Below are 21,830 nucleotides of genomic sequence, written 5' to 3'. Positions count from 1 at the left end.
AGGAGGTTTACAATACATTGTAATAAAGCAAAAGACCGGTGGAGAGGTGTCTGGGGTAGAGTGATGGCACGACACACTTTTTTAAACAAGCCACCGTCCCCACAGCCTCTCGCAGTGCGCCTCTGGGCGCATGTAGCATTAATTGCTGCCTCTACAGAGCCTGCAGACTGCACACACTATCTACCGCTCGCATCAAAGAAACCACGCGCTGAACTTTATGAAATTTTTATACAATGTGTTCACTTCTCTTCCCTTTTCCCCCCTCTCTTTCTTCCTATTCTTATTCCCCACCTTGGCCCCCCTCTCCCTTTTAAGCTGCGCCACCAAACAGACAAGAAAGACTTCTCTATGCCATGTTTTTCGGCTCGACTTCCTTCCTGCCCAGAAGCACTCGAGTATCTCGTTAGTTCTCTCACAGCTAACATCAGTCCTCTATCTGCCAGGAGCAAAAACCTGATTGGGGAGGGTAAAGAGAAGAAAAGATAAGAAAGGGGGGACAACATCAAGAAGTTTGGTGGGCGAGATTCTCTGCAGAGCTAGGTGTAAAACCGTAATATCATTTAGCTACAGTAATTACAGATATAAGAGGCACAAAAGGAAAGAATAGAGATGAGAGGGATTTCTCTCCCTGTGGACAATGTACACCGAAGGGCCTGAGTTTCATCATAATGTTAGTGCAGAGGCACGTACAACACCGTGCAAGATCATTGTTGGTATGACATGACGCTGCCCTGATTTCTAATACATGCAACGAGATTTGTAGGAAGCTTGCCTCATTCAATATATTCCACAATTAGTGCTTTTCACTAACTCGCACCTTTCAACACTTGCCTGATTGTGACAACTTGGCAAATCCAGTTTTCAATTCACCCTGCACGTTTCCTTTTAACTGCTCTCTTGTACGCACACACACACACACACACGCGCGCACACACACACACACACTGTGGTCATCCATCAGCAGCGCGTGTTGTTTCTTCCCCCACACGTCTCATACACACAGGTATAAATCACTGCGCCTGATTTCTGGGGCCAGGGTTTAAATAATTAAAGAGCTTTAATTTATCAGGATTTAGCACCCCCTGACAGTAGGGCTGACAAAAGAGAATGAGAGATATATTGAGAAAGAAAAAAAAAAAAAAAAAAAAAAAAAGGTCATTATACATTAGAAACATATACAAAATTATTACACATTTTACCGGAGAGAAAAACGAACATCTAAGTGGAACCAAAGACGAGGTGAAAAGGCATTAAGGTTCTGCTTTAGAGCTACTTCATCTGCATGTAAGAAGTTTTATTTACCTGTTGGTAGAAGACAAATGCAATGCAGATGTGTGAAGATTTCTACTACTGTATGTGGTTGATCTGAAACAATTACAAGTTGTTGGAAAACATCATTGATGTAAAATAACAGACACAATTCACACTTAAAAATTAAAACAAAACAATCCTGTTAAAAAAAAAAAAAAAAAAAAAAAAAAGAAATCAAAAATAGAATTTCCATGTGCCGTCAGGTTTTGGAAGCATATAAATAATAACTATGATTGTGTTTTTTTTCAGAACTGTTGAAGTGAAGAAGAAATATAAAATCCCAAACAAGCTGGAGTGTTTTAGTAAAGACCATCCAACGCATCAGGCATGAGGAACCCACTACAGTAAGTTACATTTTGATTTTTAATTCATGTCACTTCATCATCTGCCTGAAAGTGAAGTTGTGGTTGTTGTGTTTCAATTACGATAAACAGATCTACTAAAACCCCTAAGTTTTCTACATTTTTTTGTAGTTGAACAAAACCAAAAGTCAAATACTAATCTGGAGAATAACGCACGAAGTAAAGCCCATTTATTAGAAGGGAATCTGTGTTGAATTATGACTCAGGAAAGCTGTTGAGGGCCAGCTGCTGGCATGAAAGGTCAGAGAAAGGTAGAACTCTACTGCCCTCCTGTGGCAACACAAATGAAAATAAATTCTCACCAAATGAAAACCAAACGGACCGATTTCTAACACGCTGATGTTTGCCTACTTGCATCTTTTTATTCACTGGATGAACTATTAGCCCTATGAATTTTGGAAGTCAGAAACAAGATCTACCAGCAGGCACAAAGACATAAGGGAGAAACGTTACAATAAAGCAAACGGCCATCTCTGGCTTTGTTTGACCCTCATATTATTTATTCTTTCCAGTAGATCTCCGAAAACAGAATGAACACACACACACACACACACACACACACACACACACACACACACACACACACACACACACACACACACACACACACACACACACAATTTGCCCAGAAACCGCATTAAAAAAAGGACAGAGCTTCCATCTGCTGAAACATCTTACTCGAAACCAAAAAAAAAACCAACCTTCTCATGCAGAGTCACTCTTGAGTAAAATATCATATATTAGCATTACCATTACGTGAAGACCTCACTGTGTGAAGTTTGTCGTTTGCTGGCAATAGTTAGCCACCTAGTGGTCACACCCTCTTATTACATCAAGTATTGACAACAGGGAATTTTAAATCACAACTTTGGAAGTTTTTGGCTAAATGACACCATGTCATTAATGAACGAACAGCTTAACAAACATAGTTTAGTAGATACTCAACAAACTATCAAGTCTACAGACTCAGCTGGGGGGGAAGATAATCACACCAGAAACACAGTATCACTCCTAAATAAAAGAGTACAATATGTTTTGTTTTTTTTAACCATATTGCATGATTTATTTTCTGAATAATAAACCTATAGATTCATAGTTACAATACCAGCTCCCTATGAAAATAATTACCCATAGTAATGCGGTACCACCATCCTCATGCTAGATGAATGATGATACACAGTGCTGTTCTGTCTTTTCAACACCATCTCCCCTTCACTTCAATGAAATATCCTCCTGGTGGACTGTTCCTCACACTTCAGTTGTCCAAAAGGGAGCGCTGTAAAGCCTCCTGAATCATTGTGTGCTCATCTGTGGAGTAATCCTGCAGAGACACAAGTGGGACAAGAAAGACAAAATAAGTGGAACTGATCATTTATTCACATAAAAAGATACTAACGATAACAAATAGAGCTTGACTTACAACAAATGTATCATAAGAGAAAGTGTGTCTGATCTTCAGGTGCTGGAAAAAGTCAGCACTCCTGTAGTTAGGGTCCCCCCAAGGCATTGAGGCACAGATAGGACACACCTAGAAAAAGTGACAGGAATAAAACATTCACGAACATTTCGTTAAATGAAAAAGTGTGCAGAACCTAAACCGTAGTTCAGTCACAAGATTCACGACAAGATGATTTAAAACTCGCAAATCGCCAGTCTCTAACCTTCTGAAACCTGCCAGATTACACCAAAGCAACGAGACGATGTAGCATGTCCACAGCAACAACTTTCTGTACTTCCATTGTAACTGCTGGGTTTTCAGGATTTCTCGTAGCTGTATATAATTTGTAGTGTCTTAAAACATGAATAAGGATAGTGATAGTGAGTTACTTTTAACAGTTGCAGTGTTTGTAGCAATGAAACGACAAAAACAGAAGAAGAAAAAAACAAAACGAGAGAGAGATTTTCCCAGTTCGGTCCGTTTCTCTCATCTTTTTCTGGAGCATTTACGTCATTTAGACAAGGTGGTGTCTCGTCTTACAAACATGGAACCCCCCCCCCCCCGCAAACTATCATGCCTTAACGTTCTAAAACTGCCCACTGAGTAGAGACAGTTCACACTGCTGCGACCTTTCTTTGCAACGCTCAAACAGTTTTGTCTCATTTAGAATTTTTTGTTCTGAACGGGGCTTAAGAGGAATGAGAGTGAGGATTTGTTACCACTTGGCGTGCATCTCGAGCATGTTGGGTAGTGCAATGTTCGACCAGGCCGTCCTGATCGAGGTTCTGGCAGTTGCAGTAGGGGCAGGTGAAGGTGTAGCGATTTGGCACTGGACTGTGGGAAGGAAACAGAAATAACACGTCACACGAGTGATTTATTATTTATACACGTTTTTCTCCAAAAAGGTTTGTTTCTCAGCTACACGAATATTGTACTTTGGATGGGAAAGAAACCAACTTGTTTGATATCAGTTTAATATTTTGATGATATAAGTGCAGAGATTGAAGCTACAAGAGTGAAACAATAATCGTCTTTTAATGGGTTTAATGGCTGCATTTCCAGTAAAGTGATATTTTCTGAATTAATCTAACTGGGATGAAAATCTACGACAAAAGGCCACTTCCTGATTAGTAGTCATATCCTCCCCCCCATTACAAATAGCAGACAAATTTATCATCTAAATTTAAGAAGCAATTTCACATCTTACAACATTAGAGTCATTGTTGTTGTTCCGGCTGGTTTCCCCGCAGGTAGTTGTAACGGTCAACAATTCACCACTCTACCACCACCACCACCACCACACGGTCGGAGTGCACCTGTGTGTACTCCACTGGAAATATCTCTCTTTTATAAATGAAGTCGAAACACAGTGGCAAATGTAAGTCATGTTATCAGCAGAGGAAATGCACGCACTTCACTGAACACACCCATCATATCACAACTCCACAACATTATGTTATGGTGTAATTGAAGCTAAGTGTTACTACAGGTTGATCGGGGGATACGATGAGTCAACATGCTAATGTTTGAAAAAAAAAAAAAAAAACGAAACAGTTTAAAGCTTACATTTCCCTGGCCACACCAGACACAGTGTCCGTGGCCTTGTACATGTTTTACGTAATACCGACATATAAATAAATAATACATTACCAGAATCTTCCTTTAAGGTACTTGTTCATACTTTGTAATACAATCCCCTCCCCCCCTTTATCCTGTTAATACAGTAGAACTGAAAGAACAGCAAAGTCCTCAGCTGCATCAGATTTCAATCTCTATTTGCTACCGTTAGTGCACCACACAATACCTCCCTCGTGTAAACGTATCTCTAATTGTAGGTGTAAAATGTATGCACTACATTCAGTATGTGCTACATAGTGGCCACAAAAATTCACCTCTACTTTTTGTAAAAAAAACCAACAACAACAACAACAATGTAATGGTTCATTTTTGATAGTGTGAAGCATCACGATTGAAAACAGCCCTGTATCTTTAAAAAAAAAAAATGCTAGCAGCTGTGTTGGTGGGGACGGATAGTTGTTGAGATCAGTGATATTTGAAATACGATCCAGGAAGGAATACATTAATAGATCCTGGGGTTTTACAATTATGAAACTTAAGCGGAGCGCCCAAATGGCTTTTCACAGTGCCATAGCCAAATAATCCGAAAAAACAAAAACCAAACATGAGGATACATAGATTGTATGTAGCGAGTATGTGGTCGAGAGAGAGACTCATTTGACTAATGTTTTGTGTTTTTTTATGGCACACATTGGGTTTTATAATTAAATATTGTCATTTTTAATAGTCGCAAAATCATGTGAAAATGCATAATTTTTAGTCAAGTAACTGCCTACCACCACCACTACTACTACTACAGCACCTAAGCCCTCCACAAACCAAAGGAAAACCAAAAGGTCCGTGAGTGTGAAGGCCCACCTGACACCAAAACATTGCCAGCGGTTTATAAAATACGATAAGACAGGATTTTACAAGTCTTGAAAGTTGTCACAATGAAAGCGAAACTAACAGTCCAAAATATGGCATTTATGTTCCCAAAGAGTTTGACCAGAAATGCAAGCGCGCATGTATTTGATTGGCCTCTGCGTTCGAACCTGCGGAGTAACGAATGCGTGTCCTGCTGTGTCTTATTGTCTCTCACCTGATGATGGCAGGCTGGCTCTGGGCAGTAGTTCTCACTCCTTCTTCAATATACTCCTGGTATTTTGAACAGGCAGCTGTGTGGCTTCTCATCTGAGAAAGGCCAACCTTGAAAGACAGCACAGATCAGTCACTACTAATGCGTGACCAAAACTGACGACGGTGGTCTTGTCTTCGCAATTCGAACCCCCGCTACCGTCTGAATATAAAAGACCACAGATCGTGCATGTGTAATTATTTCATCGTCAGCCTCCATGTTTGCCCTGCGCAATGAGTTGATGCGTCTTAGCGCTTGCATGTTTCCAAGTTAGTTTATCTGATGCAACTTGATAAAAAAACCCAAAAAACAACAAACCTACCTGAACTCTACATCCCTTGCAAGCTGCCACTGATGATTGGATGAGTGCCTCTAGATCAACAGCTTTAGTCCAGTGGCCCAGAGTGGCCCGACATACAGCACATACAGGCTTCTGTGGACGCAAACATTCCTGCAAACAACTCTGGCAGAACCTGGCAAGAGATGGGTGAAGGGATGTGACAGCAGTCAAGAAAAGAGGAACAAGCCCCTGAAACTGTCAGTTTTAATTAGGCGCCCGGTTACCATAAAATACATTGTCGGAGATAAGAAAACAGATGTTGTCGTGTGCTGGAACATTCCTATTTTGCTCCTGAGTGATGCTTCCTGTAAATCGGATGGAAAGTACCCCCCTCGCCCCCCTCTCAAGAAGACGCAGGGACTTGTAGTCCTTTAAAGTAGTTTTACGCGTGGAGGCAATGGGGATCCAAACTACAACTCCCAAGTGAGGCCTCTTCTTTGATGTAAACAAAACTGAAACTGATTTAGCCAGCTGGAATTGTTTTTTTTGTGTGCCAGATAATCATACGTGCAGAATAAAATTGCAGGGTCGCAGCACAAGCAGACAAACGCACACTCGAAGTTTTGCGACTCTGGTGCCGCGACGTGTTCACAATCAAGCCTTTCCCTTCTTTTGTGTTTACCTCGTACCGCTGCATCGTTCGTGGTGGACGTGGGTTAGGGGGAGGGAGATCGACAAAAAAAAAAAAAAAAAAAAATCAAGACAAAAATACTCACGTATGGCCGCATTGTGTCGTTACGGGACTCTCGAAAATCTCAAGGCAAACCGGACAGACGAATTCGGACACGTCGCTGCTCCCGTCAGAGACGTTTTTCTTGTGCTGTGCGGCGCTGAAACCTCCGAGCATCGCCATTTCTTTTTTTTTTTCCTCTCCACTGAGTCAGTCCCCCACCAGCACCAACCGTTCCCTTAACGACGTCACCGGGTTCTGGTTCTTTTTCTTTTTTTCTTTTTTTTTTTTTTAAGCACGAGGGCGGAGTCACAACAAACGACAACACGTACGGAACGTCACTCACTGCGCGTGAACTGCGTTCAACACGTTCAACTTTGTTTACTAACGCGGGCGGTGTTTAAAGCGGAGAAATCATATAGAGGAGCAACTCGTGATTTAAAAAAAAAAAAATAAAAAAAAATAATAACAATTCTGCTTATTTTTTTTTTCCATTCAATGGAGAACGCATTTTGTTTATAAAAATGGCAATGTTTACTAAATTGCAAAAATAGTTTCTGAAACCGGTTATTTGCTGGACGTTATCGTTGTTGAATGTATGACAATATGTTTAATTGTTACTGGAGATTAACTGCATACATGCGCTGGTATTCCTCTTTCAAGAAAAAAACAAAACAAAACAAAACACTACATTAATGTAACATCACATCCTGAAGGCTGCCGGGGCGACTTGGGGCTGCCTCCGTCCCTTCTTCCTCAGCACGTGGGCCCCTAATGCCGACGAACTGTCAGGACTGCGCGCATGCGCGCTGGGACGATGGGAATTTCCAACAGCTGAGGAGGCGTAGCTGGCCGTGGCTAGCAGACGGTGAAAGGTAAGATCTTCGCTTTGGTGGTGTGTTTTCTGTTCAGAAAAACGGCGTGGTCTCTCTCGGCCGGGGGCGGAATAGCATCCGGTCATACGAGGGCCGTGACGTAACGACTGTATTTAACGCAGATGATTGAATCCGGCGTTTTGCGCGTAACGATGAAACGCCCTGCTAATTAAAAGCCATTCTTTTAGCTAGCCAGCTGCGCTGAAATGGGCGTTCACTGCTCGGCTTCGCGGGGGCCCGGACCGGACCGGACCGGACCCGGGACAGCGTCGGGTTCAAGAGTCATGAAGAATCAATGCGTATGAGCTGCCGGAGGAGTCTTTGTCAACATTAGTCGCGACGTACTGGTTCTGCTGGGAGTTGATGCGCAATAGTAAGACACGGATATGTTGCAGGCTAAAAAAGAAAGGGGGGGTTGTTGCCTGCTAACTCGCTAAGCGGCAGGTCGCTAATGCTGTTCGGGAGGAAACGAGGATCGCCGGCCGGCCAGCTCGCACAGGAAACAACGAGCAAAGTCCTTTCTCTGCCGCGGGTCGATCCACCGTAAGGAGACTTTAGGAGCGTTTATGTGCCTGTTTTTTTTTTTTTTTTTTAATCTTTCTGAGTTGGAGCTAATTAAAGCGAGGTGAACACTACTTCACATGTAAGTAGAGCTGATACCGCTCACTACGGGCTCTGTGTATTATTCACCTCTGTCGTCAAACAGAAAATAAATACCTGTTTTTATATATATATATATATATATATACATATTTAATATAAAGGTTTTGATGCTGGGATGAGGAAAGGTGCTTTTCTTGTTCAAAGTTGAAGATAGCAGGAGGTGGCTTGACCCCAAAATACTACTACTACCCCCCCCCCCCATCCCCTCCCCTCATAAAATGTTTGTTATTCATTCAATCCTTAAATACCTTTTAGGGTTTAGTTAGGATAGATGCTCTTGTTATACTACAGAACCTCTTAGGGTAAGATTCACGAATGAGACATTTTCCTAGTATAATATACCAGGGGGTGCGTAATCTGGCAGACTGTCTTGCCGTGAAAAGCACCCCCCTCTTCAAAAGCCTATTCGTGCAATGAGGATGCTTTTTTACAGCGGGGATGTAAAATGATATCGCACAAAACCTGCAAAAAAATGTTTTTGACTAAAAGGACGCATCCAACAATAGTGAGCCTCAGTCGTGGTTATCTACGCTAAAATTCCCATAGTCCATTTTTTTTAGTTGTGTACGCCATGACAATAGTCTACCAGTACAATCCTTTAGCTGTATGATTGACATGAATAACCCACACAATGCAGCCTCGCATCATCCCACTCAGAGATACTCAGTGTAGATATGCTTGTACACCTTCCCTCTTAACTGAAGCATCAGATTTTCAAAATGCTCCCAGTGATGAAATGCGTTTCCTTATGGACCAAACAAACACTGAATAGCTAAATATGAACGTATAAGTTTCCTTCTTTATTTGTGTGTGTGTGTGTGTGACCTGAGAGAATTGTTTTTTTCTTCTTCTAATGCTCTCCTGTGTCCTCACAGCTCGGAGATGGCTGAGAAGACTCAAACGATCACTAGTGTGTCTTCTGGATGAGTGACCTTGAACTCTACGCATGCTTCAACCAAGGAATGGAATAGATACAACTGTGTATTAACAGAGCGTGAAGGAAAAGCTCTTCCTGACTTCATCTTGCGTGACATAGGCCTGTTTGTCTGGAAACAAGTTAGGCTTTGAACCGATACCAGCGATGCCCGTGCGAAGGCGTCCCTACAGGCTGCAGCCCAGCTACGCCAACTGAAAGCACCAGACAACCGCATCGGTTGGTTAAAGGATGCTCTGCTGAGTGGATCCCAAGTTTCACTGCTGTTCCACCTCTGCAAGACATTAACGTTGAGCGTGTGCCAGTGTTTACAGTGAATGATGGTGACCGAAAATAGTGCGTAAATGTATCATCCTGGCGCAGGGTGTGCTAAAAGGGGTGAGGCTCTCTCAGAAAAGTGTAACAGCTGACTGATAGTCTGCTGCCCAAAATGGATGCCAAGTTAAAAGAGGATCTGTTTCGGAGGTACGTGACGGCCCTGGAGAGGCGTCTTGAGGAGGAAGATGACTACATAGGGATCAGAACTGCACCAGAAGGGGACAAAAGCAGACACAAGGACAGTGAGGCCCTACTCTCCACAGCCACTGCTCTGCTAGGAGCCTACCAGCCAGATCCAGGACAACGATTCCGCATGGTGCGTTTCTACGAGGTGGTGGAGAACTCTCTCCGTTGCCAGAGAGGGGTAAACCTCAGGAGCCTGGAGAGAGCTTTCCAAACCCTGGAAACCATCTGCACCAACCTCTTACTCTTCCCCTGGAAGAAGGAGTTTAGATGTATAAAGGTGAGTTTTGTTTATTCACAGCTTTATCTTGTTATTGTGACTTAAAACTGACGGCAGAAATGTGGTTATTGAGACACTGGTTACAAAAAAAACCTAATGATCAGCTTCTAGTGTCACTTTCTCAGTGAGTTTTGGTAAACAAAATGTTTTTTTTTTTTTTTTCAGTTTCAAACTAGTTATCTTGTATAGTTCATATTAATTAAGAATGAAGATCCCTAAGAGAGGTGGTCCTTCAACTTTATGGTCATTTTGTAGGTCGTAGCTTGTGCTGCTATTGATTTTTTATTGTGTTCTACAATAAATCACTGTGATATCAGAGGAATAATTACGTGGAATCATTTTTGTTTCAAATTTGAGCTTTGTCATGTCAACCAGATTAAATTACAGACTAATGCTGATTATTTGTTTCTCTTTCAGACCTTTACTGGCCCATACGTCTACAATCTGCAGTCTGCCATTTCGGATGCTGAACTCCGATCTCTACTGCGCATCATTGGCTATGCCTGTGACCATGATTCGCAGTTCCATTTGCAGGAGCACACCGGAGGCGTAAATCATCTCCGCCAGTTGGCGTTTGAGCTCTTCCTGGCCCAGGCGGAGTGTCGTCTTCTGGGAGAGGTAGTGGCTCTGGCCCGTGGCTCCGCCTCAGAGCTGGAGGCCCTGGAACTCCGCAGAGGTTGCAGAGATGATGCAGCTGGCTGTGCTGAGGCGCTCCGCAGACGCGACAGCCTCGGGGCAGATATAGCTCGTCTGTCTGTGCGACCGTTTGATATAGAGAGGCCTCATGGCCACCACCTGAGGCGAGGTAGCCGGCCATCTAAGTCTGTGGATGTTACAGATGGGGCGGGCCACTGGCACCCAGCGCTCAGCAAGCCTGTTTTGAAGGCCTCATTGAGTCTAAGGAAGGAGCCTCTGTTTGTGGATGCAGAGGAGGATATGAAGGATGAGATCATCAGGCCCAGCACTTCAGCATCTCTTTTCTCTGTGGCAGCTCCACCTTCCTACAGCCCTGTTGCAGATTTCTTCCCAATTCAGTCACCTCCCCCAGCTGATCCCTACACATCCTACCATCTATCGTCCTTGGATGAGATTGACTTGTACACAGAGAGGGGGGGTTCTGGGACAGGAGGAAGGCAAACCCCATCTCGACCTCCATCCAGAGAGCCTAGGGATGCCAGGGATGGGTGGCTGCTCAAAGCTCACGGTAGTGTGAAGTGTCAGGGTTGTGGGCTCGGCTGCACCACAATGACCTCCTGCCAGAGGTGTGACATGATCCTTTGTTCGGCCTGCCATGACGTGGACCCCTCCCCTTGCTGTGGCCTCCAGGACTACCACCCCAAATCTCCACGACCCCTTGATGGATATATTCCTGTCAAAGAAAAGCTCTCCGTCTACTCTAATACTCATTCCCACTCCCATCTCCATCCGCACCCGCTCACGCTGACTCACTCGCATTCTCATCCCCACCCTCACCCCCAGATGATGGAGAAACCCCTCATGTCCACTAAGCTGTTTCCAAGCAAGTCTGTTGCCTTGACAACACCAAAGGGCGGCAGCAGTGAGCGAATAAGCATGGGAGGATCGCGATGCGGATTTTGCAACAAGCCAGGTGCATCACACACCTGTGTGAACTGCTCTAAGGTGTCATGTGACTCATGCATGGGCTTGTATGCAAAGGATGTGTGCACGCGAAAGAATCCTCAGCACAGCTTTGTGCCCAACCATCAGCTCAACTTTAAATCTGGCACCATATCTCACCTGGTGTACCGATGAATCAGGCAGACAGGATTTCATTTGTTCCTCCCTTCTAGTCCCCTCCCTTAACCTGCAATGTAGTCTTGCAACATTGCTTTAGCTTTCTTCCGGCTTAAACAACTCATTCAGTATCCCCTTTATCTGATGGTCTTTTCGCCAACCCTCTCTTGAACTTTGTACATTTTCTCTTGCTGTCAGTAGGGCCATGGAATGCACATGCCACCAGAGAGCCATCTCGTCTGCCCATCTCTCTGCCTTGTACAAGTTCAGGCCTTTTATCTATTTCTTCTTCCTTTTACCTTGCTACCTGCTCTTGAGTAGTCATGTGATGTTGTAGCGCTTCCCAAATTCCTCAAATTTTGCTCTCCTCAAACGGGAACCTGGAGAAAAGAGTTTAATTCCTTCTCATTTTGAATGAATTCTGTCCAAATGAACATATATATACTTTGCCTAACTTCTCAGCTAAAAATTCCTCTGATATATATATAAATATATATACACAGTGTATATGTGTGTGTGTGTGTGTGTGTGTGTGTGTGTGTGTGTGTGTGTGTGTGTGTGTGTGTGTGTGTGCGTGTGTGTGTGTAGAAAAGACCTCCGAGCTTGCATTGTGATAAAGAGGTTCTTTTTAAACTTGAAAAAATGTAGGGAAAAAGAGAAAACATACACTGGAAGTCAATAAGTCAATAGTATATATTTTTAATCTCTATTCTCTAGAACAATGTGAGACTGTTAAATGGGCATGTGGTTTGGCATTGGGTATATAAACTTATGTGGGTGTGGGGTGGGGGAAATCTCAAAGGGACGTATTGAGACAATGGTCAGATGCCATATATTCTATTTAAAAGATTATGCCTTGTAAATTAACCCTCAATTGTTTCTGGTTATATGACCGAGGTTTAAATGCTGCTGTTGACTTGAGACATTGAAGACGTGCCGTTGATTTCTTTTTTTGGTAGTTGTGTCAGTTCCAAGCCCCCCATTCCCCTTTCATTCCAGTCCTTATGCCTTCATGGTTCACGATGTTGTAGTGGCCCCTCACCAGATCGGTGGTTCTCCGTCGGTCTCGGGTGGGGTCACAGGAAGTCTCACGCTGGGCCACATATAGAGTGATTACGGTTCTTTGACAACGCACGAGCCTATCGATTGGCTTTAGGCAGTATGAAAGTATATGCTCTTAACATGGTTTCTGTCTACCTCAAACGGCTTCCGCTTATACGCCCAGTTTGACATTGCGGTTTCAAACTAGCCCTTAAAAACCTTGCATTACTGTATTTATTACATTATTCTTCTCTGATTTGCAACTTGCGTTTTAGCTGAATAGAAACCTTCCTCTCTTACACTCAACTGATTCAGTCACTTTTAGAGGAGGAGTTATTTATTTTGTGAGATAATCCCGGGCTTTGTCATCTGACTGAAAATTCACAAGGTTTTCTGTCTCCCAGCTGGCTACAGTTTGTGTTTGTGCAGGTGAAGGACACTAAACCCGGAACACCTGTAAATACTAGTGCAATTCAGTACAATAGCCCCGCAACAAATACTTTAAAGCTTAAAGTTCCCCTCCACTCAAACATCTTGTTCCTACAGTTAACTGTTTGAGCGTTATTGTGCAGAATGATGTAGAATTTGAAACAAAAGATGTAGAGTTTAAAACTAGAAGCCTGTTTTCCCAATCATCTGCAGAAACTGCAAAGTTTCTCTGAATTTAAGGGGTGGGCCTACGAGCGTGATTCGTGACATCACAAATAGTCCTGAGGCCAATCCTGGTCCAATTAAACTTGCACAACTATGATGTGGAAACTTGAAACCTCTGCACGAAAACAGAGAAAATACTTTACAGTGAAACGAGAATTCTTGTGTCCAGCGGTTAAACTTTAGAAAGACATGAATTTGCATTTCATAGATCGTCATCTCCTAATGAGGGAGAAGGAGTAGATTTAATTTTTAGGTTGATTACATTTTTTTTGGATGAAAAATGTTAAATGCGAGACAAAGTATTTGATATGCATCTTAAAACATGTCAGGAGGGGATCTTTAAACCGATACATCTTTTGGAAACGGTCAGAAAGGAGTGTTTGGGTCATTTTGAGTCTGTTTTATGACAGTTTATTGGATCACATTGTGCTGCAAGTTGTCTCTGAGAGAGACACCACTTACAACATGTCGCAGTTCAGTACAACACTGTCACAGACTCGGGGCTGAAAAATGAGTAGAGTCGATGCTGCGCCGTTTGCAGTTTTGAAAATGAAGTAGTTATCAATCTCAATGGCTATTCCACTGTATGTCAGGGATTTCTATCAAGTCCGCCTACACGTACAGCACATCGACTGCAAGTTTGGCGTAATTTAATTGTAAGTGAATTTCTCAGCTAGTTATAGTTATTGACACATTTTAAGACACTGAAAGCCCCCTCTGTCTGAGTCCTACGTGTGTGTATAGGGGGGGTGGGGTGGGGGTCAAAGGCACGTTAGATGCTATCTGACATCCAGCCTGCAGTTCAGGCCGATGTAAAAATCCAGTTTAAGGTGTTTGATTCGGGGCTGATTTGGTGCACGTGGTTAGCATGAGTTTCCTCAAACAACTCGCTGCTCTTTGCCATGGAAATGTCATTAAACTCGTCGATTAGTTAACTTCAAAGGGACAATAATTGTGGCTAAATATAATCTGCTTACATTTTTAAGCAGAGGGCTTTAAAGTTGTTACTTTAAGTGATTACAATTTTACTCTCCATGTAAAGAGAAGTAATGTATATTACAGTTAATGGGTAACCAAGGGCTAGTTTTAAATCGCATTTCATTAAACAGAAAAGCATGGTTTTTTTTGACAGACTACTTTAGGCTACTCAAAGCCTTCACGTTCTGTCAGAAATAACCTCGAAATGCCTTAAGCACATTCAGCTGTCTTATCCAAGAGTGTTTAAGTTTTTGATGTTGTCATTTACCCTGTTTGGTGTTTTACCAGCCTGTCGGTTGAACATTAACGTGTTTACTGGGCTACATGAACTAAATCCAGTACTCTAAAAGTTCACACAAGATTATGGGTGGGTTTTTATGACAGAACATACCTACCGTGTACATTACCAGAATGAAGCATCAGTTCACACACTGTACACCCACATAAGGGTTATTTTTTGTTGTTGTAATAACCATGTTTGGCTTGGAAGTTAAATTTGGTATATATTTATTTTTTGCTTATACATATTACCTAAACACACATTGGGTTCAGAAAGTGATGTGTGATCTCTTTCTCACTTCTATTCATTCCTTCCTTTCAAACCTAAAATTTGTGTCTTTATTATGTCAATCAAAACACAAATAAGGGATGTTTTGATACCAACTGGATGTAGTTTAACAGTTCTAGGAAAGATGTTCGTGGGTCAACTTCAGCTAACTTGGCTATCAAAAAAATGTCTTTCAAGTGACCTCAGGGGAGGTGTGCAATTTTGTTGTTTCCATCTACCGAAGCCTTTCTAAATACTTTGAATATTTATCATAGATATATTTCACGTACTCTTTTCGCAAATCATACCAGCAACAAAGACGACTTTCAGAAGTATTGAGCCATGTTGCAAGAGTGATCATATTGCCAAATGAAGAACAAATATCTTACTCGAGCAGAGAAAACTAAATCCTGTGGCTTACCTGGATGTACAGTTGATGTAACATAAATCTGTGATTTTGCTAAAGTTTAGCCTTGCGTCTGTGGATGTTGGCCTTTTTAAGAAGCCTGGAAAGAAAACCATCAACATAGATACCTACTCACACACGATGGGAAGTGGATTTGACTTGAAAACAGTGGACTGATCACTTGTGTAGGTCACTACAAAGGGCTAAACAGTCTTCAGGGCTGCTGCTAAGTTTGTGGGCACTGTTTTAATGTTTTAGCGAGAAGCTGACGCGTCATTGGTGAATATCTAATTCATCAGCAGATATGGGGAAAACAAAAGTCATGGAATACATCGAGCCATTTTTACATGATTGGTTTAACCCACACCGAACACACTCAAGTCATTGTGGAAGTCAATTCTCCCTTTACCTCTTCGCATGGTTATCTTTCTGATATTAACAGTGGTGGTGTAGTTAGGCAACCTCTTTACCATTCCCTGTTTCCCTGACCTTTTTCTTGGCATGCTCTGTACAAGGCCCATACCCACGTACCCCCCTCCCCCTCCCCCATAACCCTCCATACCTCTCTACCCCCCCCCCCTTACCCACCTTGGCACTGAGGATCATCGCACAATGTGTATGTGAAGGGGTATGGACCTTTACAACCAATATGTGGGCACACGTGGGGTGGAAAGGGAAAATAGCCAAAATTGTTAATTGGTGAATATACATGAAGAGAAATGAAATGAAGAAACGTAAATGAGATTTTATAAAATAATTTCAAGAATAAAATTCTGAAAAAAAAAAAGTTGAGTTTGTGGCATTATTGAATGGTCAAATGCAAACACCTGCGCATAATTCATAGTCTGTTGTTGAACTGTCATCTACCTAAATTGCCTTTGGTTCCTTTTTTTTTTTTCTTGAGGGAAGTGGCCATTTGAAAATAGGAGAGAAGTTTACAGACGGATAATGTTTCCCGGCACTGTCACAGTTTAGGAATGTTGTCCACTCAGTTCACAGCCTTTTTTCCTCCCAACAGTAACTGTTGACGTCGTAAATCTATTCACCTCTTGTCAATGTTTAATGACCACAAGCTAACCAACCTCCAGCCAGCACAGTTCTCTGCATGGGTTGAGTTTTCCTTTTCTGACCAGTAGATGGTGATAAATACTCATAAGTAGAGTGACTTAGCCGACATATATTTACCAGTCCTATTAGAAACTTAAAGTGAGACGTTCCTAGATTCAATTCTTTAGCTTGGTCATCATTAGGATTACATCGGTATTAATTGATAATATATTATGAGCTGCTTTTTGAATGACGGGAGTGTATAGTGTAGACTCATAGCAGAAGCAGTCTAATATTCACTGTTTTTGCCACCGTTTTCTGAAACTAGAAAGGACCGGTAGGCCCCCCTCAGAGTAAACAGATAAGTGTGTCCTTTCCTCTGTGTGTCCTGCCACTTTGGTTTGGACTCCGGCTGTTGCACGACAGTATATTAAAACTATTGAAGGTCAAAATGAACCCTCTAAGTTGTAAACAAAGCGGGAAGAGTCGGCTTCTAAGAGAAACAATTGCACATGCATTTCTGCACTGTCACGCATTTCTGTATAAAAGGACACGAGTTATTGTCGGCCAAGTGAGTCATGCCTGTTGTCTTGTCCTTTACTGATATTAAGAGACGACATGATGTTGTGCAGACACCACATTTTACGCTAATAAAAATGGCCACTTGTGTAGTTGATAGGAAACAGACTAGTCGTGTGCTATTATGATTATTTTTGTATCTGCATCTTGTCTTGATGTGAAAAATAACAAACTACTTAAGAATTGTAGTTTTTTTTTTATGTCCTTTAATTCTGTGTCTGGATTGAGAAAAGGATTGCTCATTTGTAACTACACAAGATCAGATTAAATTCCTTTTTATATTAACAGTCCTACACAACAAACCTCACTTAGTTCAGATCCACATGTTATGTCCCACTGGCCGGGAGAGAGGTTCATTTTGGAATGGACACCTGCGTAGGATAAACTTACAGATGTTTGTTTTGGCTTTAACAAGTGAAAACTGGAGCCTGGCGTCAAGCGCTAGTCTAAATAATCTGCCGTACTGGGGAATAATAATTGGATCAGTTAATGGACCAGTGCCTGCCTCCAACAAACTCGTGTTCGATACAGAATAGCTGCAGCTGATATTACACACAATTGGGCAGCTAATGGCAGAGAGGGAAATCAGCGAGACCTCTGCAGTGACTGAAATGCTGAGTGAGTGCCAGTCCCTGCAGCCTGCATTATCCCCTCCCGTGGGACATGTCACGACCGTGCTGACTAACAGCCTTTACCTGCCTTGAGGGAGCCTAAGACGCACTGAGTAAAGAACATTACGGCTCAGCAGGACAGAAAGATCATGACTTATGGCACACTGCTTAGCCTTTGAATATAGTCAACACCATCGTTAGGAAGCATTGATACTATCTCAGCTCACTCTCTTATTGAAGAGAAACGGCTGAAATGATGGAAACAATTACAGCACTTGCATTTAGATATCTGTTATGACCAAAGATACGATGTTTGCATGTGTGTTTTGACCGTACAAACTGCATTAGGAAATTCATTTGACATGCTTCCTTTTCTTACCTGAGATTGGAATAAAAATGATGCAAATTAGCGTGACACCTGACAAGTCGCAACATGGGTTACATTTAGTGTGTACAGTTTTGTGTGTTTCCACCTTTTGTTTCGACTGGTTTATTATCATAACTTGTTGAACTGCACTACAGCCAGCCTTTCATCACATTTGGGTCAAATTAACTTTTTATTTGTGTCAATTTGAAAATGTATTTCCATGTCATATACCTGGACTGTTAATTTTCCAAAAAAATTTTTTTTGTCTTTTGTGAGTTTAATATGTGATGTTTGAGGTGTTATGAATTTATTTTTCCATTTATTCTCAAAGTTTGTGAAGATACAACAAAACCCTGACTAAAGAAGGATAAATGCAAATCGTAAACTGTTACTGTTAAAGTAAAAAAAGCAACAACAAATTAAACTGCTTTTTGCCTTTAAAACAAATAAACGTACTTATTAGTTGTTCAATATATTTTTTTTTTACAAAGTTCTAGCTGTGTTCTCTTGAATTAAGTATCTTTTTTCAAAATTACGAAATAACTATATTATTTGTATATTCTCTATTTACGTCACCTTTTCTACACCGTCGTCATATCAGGGACTTCAGCTGAAAAATAGCAAAGACAGCTAAAAAGGCACGTTCATAAAAATGTTTATAAATGTGCACTTCTTTGTTTCTGTAACTTTAAACCATATAAATAAATGTAGCCCATTTAGAACAATTCTCCTTAATGTGTTTGTAGCGTATGTCCACTCTCAACACTGGATAGTTACTGTGCATGTTTAAGAGCTGCCTGCATGTTTGTAATTTGTTGTTTTGTTGCTGCGTTTTTATCTTATTTTGAGCGGGTTGAAGGTGAATTTAGTCCACAACGCTTCTTTTCCAAGAACTGATCATGTAAGATAACACCAGCTACAAAGTCGGAGGCGAAATGCCTCAAGGTTGATATTAGGGCAGCAGATCAAGCAGCTAAATCAGGCTCTGAATATGAACTAAAACGGTTTCTCAAAGGAGCTGGTCTGCAATGTGTGATTCCACAGATGCAGTCAAGATGCTGTAGAGCTTTCATCAAAACGCTCACTGGTCCTTTCGCTCATTCCTTTTTCACATTATAATATCGATTTTACTTATTCAAGAAATATGTAGTTCAGTTTGTCATAATGTGTGTTTTTGGCTTTGAATTTAGTTCAGTACATTTGCCTTCATCTCTCTTTTAATTTGACGGTCTTAACGGTTCTAACATAAATTAAATATCTGGTACATTTAATGTCAAGAGACAGATTGGACTTTACATAAGAGTAAACTCAGAGGGGTTGGGAGACTCATTTCCAGCTGCTTGGCCACAACAAGCCCATTCAATTTTAGGCAGCTTTTAAAAGAAGTGAGTCAGAGCACATCTCAGGTCCTTAAAAGGGCCTTTCAGAGAGTAGGAGAATAAAAACTGAAGGCAGGTTCACCAATTCACCTTACTTTGAATTGATTCTCAGCACACAGACAGACCATTGGCAGTTGACATGAAAGGGCTGGGTGGCTCAAAGCTTTTAAACATTTCTGTCATGATTTGGAGAGCGAGGCCATTCGGTGCTTTTTAAACAACGAAAAGAAAGTCAAATTTAATCCCTGTTTGAACAAGTGATTTGAAGACAGGTGCAATGGGCTTTTGTACTTCTCAATTTTTGTTTAAACTTTAAATGGACTAGAGAAAAGTCAACAGTACATCATCACAGTGTGGTCTGTGTGTTATAAAAGCATGGATTGGCGTCTGTGGGTCTGGCTTTGATAAAAATGTCTGTGGTCTGCAGTCAGCATCAAGACAGATGCAGAGATTCCTCACTTCATCCAAGAGTAAGGCTTTAAAATGACACCTTATTTCCAGCGTTCAAGAGTCTGAGCCATGTTTTGAAATCAGATGACATGTACAAATATTTTAAACAGTATTTCTTGGCATGGCGATAATGTGCTTTTAAGTCCGAGGGTGGATCAAAACGTTCCAAAAGGGCTCTTGTTGCATGTGAACAGTGTGCAGCACCATGATTTGCACAGAGAAGCTATAACCTTCATGAGTAAAAACTCCAAGTTTTGTCCCTTGCTCATACTTAGCATCGAACCTAATTAGTTCCACATGATTTTATAAGCTGTGATCAGGATGTGTTGGCAATTTCTCCATGGACATGACCCAGAGGGTGCACATAAAATTTTGTGCCAAACTCTTGGAAACAGTCGGATTTGTGTTCCAAAACAGAACAAATTATTTCGGACAAACTTTGATGTGCAATTTCAGGGGCATAAAACATCTATCATTGAGAATAATGTTTGGCTGTTGACAATCAAGCTATTTCATAATGCCTCTTCTGTCTTGAGTTATACTTGACATTAGTCTATTGACGCTCTTCTTTTCATCGTCTTATTATTTCTGTTTCGAAACTGTTTTGCATTCCTGAAAAGTTGTTGACCTCAATCAATGCAAAATCAAACACATTGCAACTATTTTTGCCTTACATCAGTTGCAGTGAATGTGATGACTTTAACCTTATTTATTTTTCAAATTGTGTGTGTCATAAAGGTCACCAGATAGAAGTTAAGAAGTTAAGAAGTTAAGTTTCAGAGAAGGACAATTATTGACGTCAATCTCTTTATTGAATGAATTCCTGTTACCTCGGTTGTCAAAGTTACTTTTAAACCACACATAGATTGTGATCTAAAACCCACCTTTGGTTAATTATTTGAGGTATAATGAATGTTTTTCTATTCCTACTCTCCTTTTTCTTCAAAGCATGCTGGCCTTCTCTGAAGTCTTAAGAAAATAGCAGTGAGGTCTAGCTGAGTCACCCACTCAGCTCTGATGTTTTTACTATCGGCATCCTCCACCACTTCACTTTCTCATTACCTTTATTCCCTAACAATTATAAAATAGCCCAGGGCCATTGTTAGTGTGAACAAGGTCTCGCCCATTAGCTATTCTACAACGCAGAATCAATTTTCCAACAGAAACGCTGTCCTCTTTTGATTCGGTCAACAGCAGTGCGTGGTGTTGGGAGGGATACAATGCTGTGCGCAGAGCAAACATTTTACTTTTAACAACTTATACTCTTTCATATATAATACGTAGTTACGTCAAAACTAAATATAAAAACAACAGACAGCTTTTTATTCAAGAAGTGTCCTAGTCTGACATTGAAAGTGTGTCTCAATCTGGCCATTATGTGTAATCCAGTAAATAAATCACTTAACACGATCAGCTTCTTTGTCCCTTGAATGTTTTTTTTTTTTTAAAAGAAAATTCACAAAAACCAGACACTTACAGATGAAGACTCCTTCTGTATAAAACATTTTTGGACTAAACTGAAACAAAAACAGTTTGTGTATGTGAGACAAAGTGATTTAAAAGCTTTCTGTTATTCTGATTGGAGTGCAGCACAAACCAAATCAATTAAATACATTAAAAAAAAAATTAAAACACTTCATGTAAAATACGGTATTGTTTAATTATTGAACTTAAAAATTACATTATTTATCAGAAATTATACTGAAGATTTTTTATAAACCTTGATTTTTTTTAAGTAGCAAGCAATCTTAACTAACAGCTGACATTCAATTTTAATTCCTGATCTCAGCTGAGCATTTGACACAGCTGATCATTCTATTGTATCTTTTTTTTATTGTATGCTACTCTAAAAAATGTTTTGCAGGGATGATGAAAAGAAGGAGAAAACCCTATAAGAGGCAGCTATTTTTATCTGTCCCTCCATTACCTATTCCTGGTTTATCCTGA

General features: G+C 41.1%; 2 protein-coding genes across 4 annotated transcripts; one reads left to right on the top strand and one right to left on the bottom strand.

Annotated features, from left to right (window-relative positions):
* Positions 1 to 1,038: 1,038 nt before the first annotated feature.
* Positions 1,039 to 7,112, bottom strand: rnf114 (ring finger protein 114). The gene is made up of 6 exons (XM_069725086.1): positions 6,863 to 7,112; positions 6,129 to 6,279; positions 5,771 to 5,877; positions 3,831 to 3,945; positions 3,094 to 3,201; positions 1,039 to 2,994 (listed from the first exon to the last, which is right to left on the bottom strand). Exons 1-6 carry the CDS (start codon positions 6,997 to 6,999, stop codon positions 2,929 to 2,931), a joined length of 684 nt encoding a protein of 227 aa, XP_069581187.1. The 5' UTR covers positions 7,000 to 7,112; the 3' UTR covers positions 1,039 to 2,928.
* A 502-nt stretch (positions 7,113 to 7,614) lies between these two features.
* On the top strand, positions 7,615 to 16,005 carry spata2 (spermatogenesis associated 2). Of its 3 annotated transcripts, none has more exons than XM_069725064.1 (3): positions 7,615 to 7,691; positions 9,230 to 10,069; positions 10,487 to 16,005. In XM_069725064.1, exons 2-3 carry the CDS (start codon positions 9,719 to 9,721, stop codon positions 11,840 to 11,842), a joined length of 1,707 nt encoding a protein of 568 aa, XP_069581165.1. In that variant the 5' UTR covers positions 7,615 to 7,691; positions 9,230 to 9,718; the 3' UTR covers positions 11,843 to 16,005. The 3 variants fall into 3 exon arrangements, with proteins under 3 accessions (XP_069581165.1, XP_069581155.1, XP_069581174.1); XM_069725054.1 differs by lacking the exon at positions 7,615 to 7,691 and adding an exon at positions 7,698 to 8,223; XM_069725073.1 differs by lacking the exon at positions 7,615 to 7,691 and adding an exon at positions 8,277 to 8,334.
* Positions 16,006 to 21,830: the final 5,825 nt, after the last annotated feature.

This window comes from Brachyistius frenatus, unplaced genomic scaffold (assembly GCF_029030835.1).
Source record: "Brachyistius frenatus isolate BFR_SWC_R1_liver_20210118 unplaced genomic scaffold, ASM2903083v1 Contig_6, whole genome shotgun sequence".
Classification (NCBI taxonomy): Eukaryota; Metazoa; Chordata; class Actinopteri; family Embiotocidae; genus Brachyistius; species Brachyistius frenatus.
Note: the sequence above shows the minus strand (reverse complement) of the source record. Positions and strands in the feature narration are given on the sequence as shown.

What these genes read in the sequence shown, in the direction of transcription:
- rnf114 (XM_069725086.1), bottom strand. Translation starts at nt 6,999, where the DNA reads ATGGCGATGCTCGGAGGTTTCAGCGCCGCACAGCACAAGAAAAACGTC. An exon ending in ACGACACAATGCGGCCATAC is followed by an intron (nt 6,280 to 6,862) that starts GTGAGTATTTTT and finishes ATCTCTTGCCAG; the next exon opens with GTTCTGCCAGAGTTGTTTGC. An exon ending in TCTCTTATGATACATTTGTT is followed by an intron (nt 2,995 to 3,093) that starts GTAAGTCAAGCT and finishes GTGTCTCTGCAG; the next exon opens with GATTACTCCACAGATGAGCA.
- spata2 (XM_069725064.1), top strand. Translation starts at nt 9,719, where the DNA reads ATGGATGCCAAGTTAAAAGAGGATCTGTTTCGGAGGTACGTGACGGCC. An exon ending in AGGAGTTTAGATGTATAAAG is followed by an intron (nt 10,070 to 10,486) that starts GTGAGTTTTGTT and finishes TTTCTCTTTCAG; the next exon opens with ACCTTTACTGGCCCATACGT.